The sequence below is a fragment of the Rhodnius prolixus genome, unplaced genomic scaffold (assembly GCF_049639745.1).
Source record: "Rhodnius prolixus isolate KJV_2025 unplaced genomic scaffold, Rpr scaffold_27, whole genome shotgun sequence".
NCBI lineage: Eukaryota > Metazoa > Arthropoda > Insecta > Hemiptera > Reduviidae > Rhodnius > Rhodnius prolixus.
The window spans coordinates 1,178,054-1,185,475 of NW_027411607.1; the positions used below are offsets into that span (position 1 = coordinate 1,178,054).

General features: G+C 36.1%; 1 protein-coding gene across 1 annotated transcript; it reads left to right on the top strand.

Moving 5' to 3' along the window:
- Nucleotides 1-1,494: 1,494 nt before the first annotated feature.
- On the top strand, nucleotides 1,495-6,505 carry LOC141455177 (uncharacterized). The gene is made up of 3 exons (XM_074130040.1): nucleotides 1,495-1,510; nucleotides 4,515-4,994; nucleotides 5,412-6,505. The coding sequence occupies exons 1-3, from the start codon at nucleotides 1,495-1,497 to the stop codon at nucleotides 6,503-6,505; spliced, it is 1,590 nt and encodes a 529-aa protein (XP_073986141.1).
- Nucleotides 6,506-7,422: the final 917 nt, after the last annotated feature.

Below are 7,422 nucleotides of genomic sequence, written 5' to 3' on the forward strand. Positions count from 1 at the left end.
GATAGATATTCATTGGCATATATTAGAGATTGCGAATAGAAACCAAGCGCTTCCTGTTTTAACTTCTTTTTGTTTAACTTGGCCTTAATTAGAAAGTTTGTTTTCTCGGAATTTTTCACGAATCTCAGAAATATCGAGGGATGTCCAGAATTTTTTCTTGCTCGCCCACGGTAAAAATAATCAATAGCCTTAGTATTAAGCTTAAACTCAATCAGATTCGAAAGAGATATAATTATTCATTTTAAATCTTCATTAGGAGATTCGGGTATATTATCAATTTTAATTATGTTTTGAGAAAATTGAGTGCTGAGAAAATTCAGTTATGGCACGCTGTAAGTCAGAGATACGAGTTTTCAAAGTGATGTTTTCATTTTTCATGTCCAAAATATATCTATTTGCTTTCTTAATATCATTAGTTAATTACATTGAAAATTTGCTGACATCTTTTTTAATATCAGTGATGTCTTTCGAAGAGACTTGATGGTCGAGTTTAAGCGTATTTAAATCTGTTTGAATAGAATTCATATCATTACTTACATATCTTGTCCAGTCGGCCAAGTATAATAGAGAGATGGTCGGTACCCCCACCAACAAGACCAAGCTGGCTCTCACTGTTTACTGGCATTGTTCAAACTTTATCTAAGATCCACTCACTAATAACTAGGACTGTGAACTTCCATTAAACTCTGACAGTTAAATGAGCAACGAAAATTTTATTTTCTCACAAATTAAAAATGAATACGAAATTAATATTATAACACGAAATTCAGGAAAATCTTACAAATTGAACAGTATACAACTCATGCAATAAAGAATAACTGTACCACTGCAAAAAACGTAAAAGTTCGGAGCATAAAAAGTACGTCCGCTCGCTTCACAAGCTGGAGGCTGGAGACTTTTATTAGAGAAGTTATAGGATTTGCAGGTTGATTAGGGATGGGTCTTTGGATAAAGTTGGTGATAATATTAACAATTTTTGCCCTAGTAGTATCTTGCGAAATATCTTCTATTTGGCCTATGCCATATAATAATAATAATATTTATTTTACATATGAAATATTTACAAATTACAAAATGAAAATATTGTACGGCTTGGAAAATCCGTCAGCCGGAGTCGTTGTTACTATAATACAAAGAGAAAAGAAAAACAAATAAACCAAAAAATAATAATAGTAATAATAAACAAAAAATATGACCGACCTAGAAATAAAAATAAAACAAAATAACCAATATATAACAGAATTATAAATTAATAATTAAACTCCTGAACCAGCTGATAACGATAAGACCAGGCATGGCGAGCATATTTAACAAGAGGTTGACAATTTCGCGTTCCATTTAGGAAAGAAATCAATTGTTCTCTCGTAAGTACTGAACGTCCGAGATAGAGTCTCCGGATCTCAGAAAGAATTGAGCAGTCACCAAGAAAGTGAACCACGTCCTCAATGCACCTTGAATTACAAAGAGAACAAAGTTCAATCTCCCTAGGCAGCCATGGCGTATGATTCAGGTAGACAAGCTCACATCTTAACTTAAAGATCCAGCGGAGTTCAGTTAGAGTTAGACCCAAGGAATGATCCTCATTCAAGTGACAAAGGTTAAATGAGTGGTCAAGCTCTCTGTATAAAAGAAAGCGGGACGAGAGAGAGACGCGGTCCAGAAGCTCCCGACGATGAGCTACTTTCATCTTAATCAACAGGGAGGTTAATTGATCCTTCCACGCAGGTATATTTTCCACAGAGGCCACAAAATCGCAGGAATACTTCTGAGCCAAGTCTATCCAATGTCGAAACCAGAAAATCTTTTTATTGATAATCTCCAATGCTAAGATTCTCGTTAGGCGGCACTGGGGGAGATCTAAGACTCTTAAAATATATTTAAAATGGAGTTTCAAAGTAAATACCTCCAACAGGTCCACAGCGGTCTCAATATATAACATATAATTAGGCGAAGATGAGGGAAGTGCAAATAATTTTTTAATAAAAAATCTTTGGAGACTCTCTACAACATCATACCTTTGAAATCCCCAGACCTGGGCAGCATAATATACCACTGAACGACAAATGGAGTTAAAAACTTGGAATTTAAATGGAAGAGGTATAGTACTTTGCGAGAGATAACCAGACCAGATGAGATTAAGGATTCTCTTCGAGGATGCCACCTTCTCTGCAAGATGGGTATTGAGCGAAAGACGAGGCGTCAGGGTTACACCCAGATATTTATATCTATTAACAACCTCCACTGTATGATTTTTGTAATACCATTTTTCTGATGCGGCCAGTCTGCCTCCCCTTCTGAAAATTAAAACCTTAGATTTATTAAGGTTGACACAGAGATTCCATAAGTCACAATAACTTGCTAGAATATTAATATTTCTCTGTAGACTCTGGGTTATCGGCAAGAAGGACCACATCGTCAGCATACATTAAAATTTTGATTGAAGTGTTAGAAATATGAATGCCGCCCTCAAGTAACGCTGGGAGGTCATCCAGGAAGAGAGAAAAAAGTAAAGGACTCAGAAGGCAGCCCTGCCTTACTCCACTCTGCACTGAAAAGGGATCAGAAATCCCATCTTTGCCTCGGACAAAAGCAGTAGCATTTAAGTAAATGGATTTTAGGATCGAAATAAATTTTGAGGAAATGTCCATATTGAATAACTTTAAAAATAATGCTCTATGGTTGACATGGTCGAACGCAGCCTTAAAGTCGATGAAAAAACAATATAACTTTTGACCCTTACTAAGAAATTTAAGTTTAACCATATTCATTAAAGTGAAAAGATTATCATTAGTAGAGTATCCCCGTCTAAAGCCAGCCTGGAATTCGCTTAGCAAATCATTTTCAACTACAAAGTTCTCTAATCGTCTAAGCATGAGTCCAGTGAATAACTTGGCCACCGTATCCAAACAAGAGATACCTCTGTAATTGGTCACATCGTTCATATCATCTTGTTTAAAAAGTGGGAAGATAATAGATCTAGAGAAACTTACTGGCGGAGATTCATTACTGTAGATGTAATTAAATAGTGATAATAATCTCTCTTTCAGGGTATCAGAAGAGAACATGTAGAACTCATAAGTAATTCTATCGAGACCAGGGGCTTTGTTACGCTTAGCGTTATTGATAACTGCATTGAGTTCTTCAATAGAAAAAGGAGAGACAAGTAAACTAGAAAATATTAAGGGTTCAGCGTAGAGTATCAAAGAAGAATCGGAGGGAGGATTAAGCATTGACTGAAGTGAGAGACCAGATCAGATAATGAGATATCATTACCACATTTAAATGTTTTTGATTTAAAATAATTTATTAGTTGCCAGACATCTTTTGTACCTCGAGCACTATTGAACTTATTTGCCAGAGAAGTATAGATTTGTTTTTTCCTTTCAGTACAGAGTGCCTTATAAGAGTTATTTGCTTCCAGGTAAGCGTTCTTAATTAGGATCGAATTACTGGACCGAAATAATTTTAACAAACTAAAAGATTTTATTTTTGCCCGATGACAGGAAGTATCAAACCAAAGGTTCTTTCTGGAATTCCTAATGAAGTTATTAGAAGAAGTTGAAGGGCAAGAAGCCCTAACAACATTCATCAACATATTTAGCCATATTTGAGTATCTTTAGAGGGAAAGAAGGGAATATTATTTAAATTAGAATTCAAATTATCTTTATATTTATCAACAAGATTATCAGCCCAAACTAACTGGGGCAGTAAAGGTAAAGTGTTTACAGTATTAGAGGCCGGAAAAGAAATTAAAACTTCAATTGGAAAATGATCAGAAAACTGTTCCGGTAGCACATTAAAGTCCTCTATTAAGGAAATAGATTCGAGAAGAACACAGCACATATCAATAACCGAACAGCCTAACTTACTGATGAACGTATAATCACCGTCCGAATCCCCAGGAAAACGTCCATTCAATATAATCAAATCCCGATCGTCACATAACTCCAGCAACTTGTAGCCTCCATTGTTCAGGACATCATCTTTAGAGTTTCTGGACAGTCTACATTTATGATTACTTATGGACAGTTCATCGGGGAGAGACAGCTTGGCCAACTCTAACTTTTAGGTCACCCATGAGAACAAATTTAAGAGAGGAATGAACGTCCAAAAAAGCAATTAAATTTTTAAAATCATCTTCCCAGGAAGTGCAACTTAAATATACTGGCACAACTAACAAATTATGAGACAAAGTTGCGATGCCTATCAAATGCCTATTGTCAACCAGTGAGAAGTAAACTAAACTACTTGGCAAGCTAGACCTTATGCCGAGCAGCATGCCACCCTTAGCTCAACCATGTCTGGCAGTTTTACCAGATGGAACCCAGACAAGTTTAAAGTCAGCGAAATAATAATTATATAAACAAAAATTGTCTTCTGTGACAAAAGTTTCAATGAGAGAATTTCAAATTCCACGTCGTGCAAAATATTCTGATAAAATGGAATTACACGGATTTTGCGATGCAAGTGAAAAATGCTTATGCGGCAAGTGTTTATTTGCGTTCATTTGCAGAGACAAGTATTACTGTTCATCTGTTATGTGCCAAGGCCAGAGTCGCTCCATTAAAGAAAAGAACTTTGCCTGAACTAGAACTAAATGGTGCTCAACTGTTAACACGGCTAATGTTGAAGGTCGCAAACGCACTTAATGTCAACTGCAGAGAATGTAGATTTTGGACTGATTCATCCATAGTCTTAGCTTGGTTAAAAGGAAATCCATATCAGTGGAAAACATATGTAAGCAACAGGGTAGCATTCATTCAAGAAAATACTTTAATTCGGAATTGGAAACATGTGCGAAGCGAAGACAATCCTAGTGATGTTGCTTCTAGAGGAGTAGATGTTAGACACTTTATGAACCTTTCTATGTGGTTTAATGGGCCCTATTGGTTAGCATTAAATGAAAAAGATTGGCCACCAAGTAAAATCAATGAGAATATAGAGGAAATTCCGGAAGCAAAACCAATTAAATATTCGTTGATGAACGCTTGCAGTGAGAAGCAGACCTTTGAACTACTTTCTCGTTATTCTTCATGGGTTAAATTAGTCAGAATCGTAGCTTATATTTTGAGGTTCATAAATTCTCTTCAAGTGGAAAAGGAAAATCGAAGTTGCGATTTTTTAACTACAAGTGAATATAACAATGCAAAATTTAAAATATATCAATTAGTACAAGCAGAAGTGTTTTACATTGAAATCAAGACATTAGAAAAGGGAAATCAATTAAATAAAAAAAGTAAAATTCATAATTTAAATCCCTTTCTGGATAAAAACGGTATCTTAAGAGTAGGAGGGCGTTTAAGAAATGCATCACTCCCTGCAGATCAAGTTAATGCTATTATACTTCCATACGCACTTCATGTTACAAAATTAATATTTAGATATTTTCATATTATTTATTTACATGCAGGACCTCAAAGTTTATTAACAGCCATTAGACAAATGTATTGGCCAATTAAAGGCAAAATAATGGCAAAACAAATCTGTAGAGAATGTGTCATCTGTTTTAAGGCTGAACCGAAAAATAAACCGGCTATCATGGGTCATTTACCTAAAGATAGAGTTAGCGTATCCAGACCATTCTCAATTACCGGACTAGATTTTGTTAGACCTATTATTATCAAATCAGGTGTTCGAAAATCCACTAAAACAACTAAGGCTTATATTTGTGTTTTCGTATGTTTTGCGACTCGTGCGATACATTTAGAGGTCGTTAGTGATCTCACAACGAATGCTTTCCTTGCTGCCTTAAGGAGATTTATGTCTAGGAGAGGCGTATGTACTAGAATGTATTCGGACAATGCCACCAACTTCGTGGGTGCTGCTAAAGAACTAAACAAGTTATTTAAGAATAAAGAAATAAATCAATCAGTTCCTGAATTATTGGCTTCAGAAGGTATAGAATGGAAATTTATACCCGCCCGTTCGCCACATTTTGGAGGAATTTGGGAAGCAGGAGTTAAAAGTGTTAAGTATCATCTTAAAAGAGTTATAGGCAATTCAATATTAAATTTCGAAGAGTTATACACAGTATTAACTCAAATAGAAGCTATTTTAAATTCTCGCCCATTAACTTATCTTTCTTTCTGTCCTGAAGACCTTTCCCCACTAACCCCTTCACACTTCCTAGTTGGTGACTCGCTTGCAATGCCGTCAGAAACGGATCACACAAGTACACCAGTCAACAGGCTCAAACGTTGGCAAATGGTTCAATCTGTCGTCCAGCATTTCTGGAGAAGATGGAAAACGGAATTTCTAATGCAGCTGCAGCAAAGATACAAATGGAAAGACCGACACAAGAACGTGCAAGTAGGAGACGTTGTTCTCTTAGACAATCCTGCTTTACAACCACAACAATGGATTTTAGCAAGAGTAGTTCAGATACACACTGGCTCGGATGGCGTCGTACGTGTAGCTACAGTTAAGACAAGCTCCAGTAAACAGTTTACAAGGACTGTGAATAAACTGTACCCGCTTCCACTTCCTGATCAAGAAGAGGAATGATGTCATTGAATGAAGAGCAATGAAAATTTGAAAATTGTTTGTTTTTTGTTTGTTTGTTTTTTTTTTCAAAGACTTTCGCCTTTCAAGGGGGGGTGGATGTTAAGTCATAAATTGTATGCATCAGTCTCTATTGAATTATGTATTTTGAATTGTGTATATATATTTTGTTACATAATAAAGTGATGGTCGACACATCGACACCAGCGCTACCAACAGGACGGTAGTGGCTGAAGCACAGTGTGTCATGGTTTATTGCAGAGTGAAAAATCTTTGACTATGAAATAAAACTAAAGGAAAGGGAAGGGTGGGGACGCCACCAACACTCAGAATACCTTCACTTATGCAATAACAAATATATTTGGTATATTTACAATTTTAAACTCATATACAAAACGGACCATGATCCAAATAAATAAAACTGAATTAATTAGACTTACAGGTTTTCTGACAATTAGACGTCAGGTCTTCTGACTTAATTAGACTGACAAGTTTTCTGGCTTAAGTAGACTGACAGGTTTTCTGACTTAATTAGACTGACAAGTTCTCTGACTTAATTAGACTGACATGTTTTCTGGCTTAATTAAACCGACAGGTTTTCTGACTTAATTAGACTGACAGGTTTTCTGACTTAATCAGACTGACAAGTTCTCTGACTTAATTAGGCTGACATGTTTTCTGGCTTAATTAAACCGACAGGTTTTCTGACTTAATTAGACTTATTATAACACTCACAAATTGATTTATCATAAGACAACAAAAGTAAATCGTTCAACCGGGCGGCTAATGGGTTGTCCAGCTCTTGGCGAAAACAGTACCAGCCAGACCGACGCTAAAATCCTGGCAATGGCGGACACACAGACATAATCCGTTGGCATCCCTACTCTCTTGAGATGCCCAAGGGCAACTGAACTTCTGCC

Coding starts and splice junctions, on each gene's coding strand:
- LOC141455177 (XM_074130040.1), top strand. Junction 4,995..5,411: donor TTCGTTGATGAACGCTTGCA/GTGAGAAGCAGA, acceptor ATTTACATGCAG/GACCTCAAAGTTTATTAACA.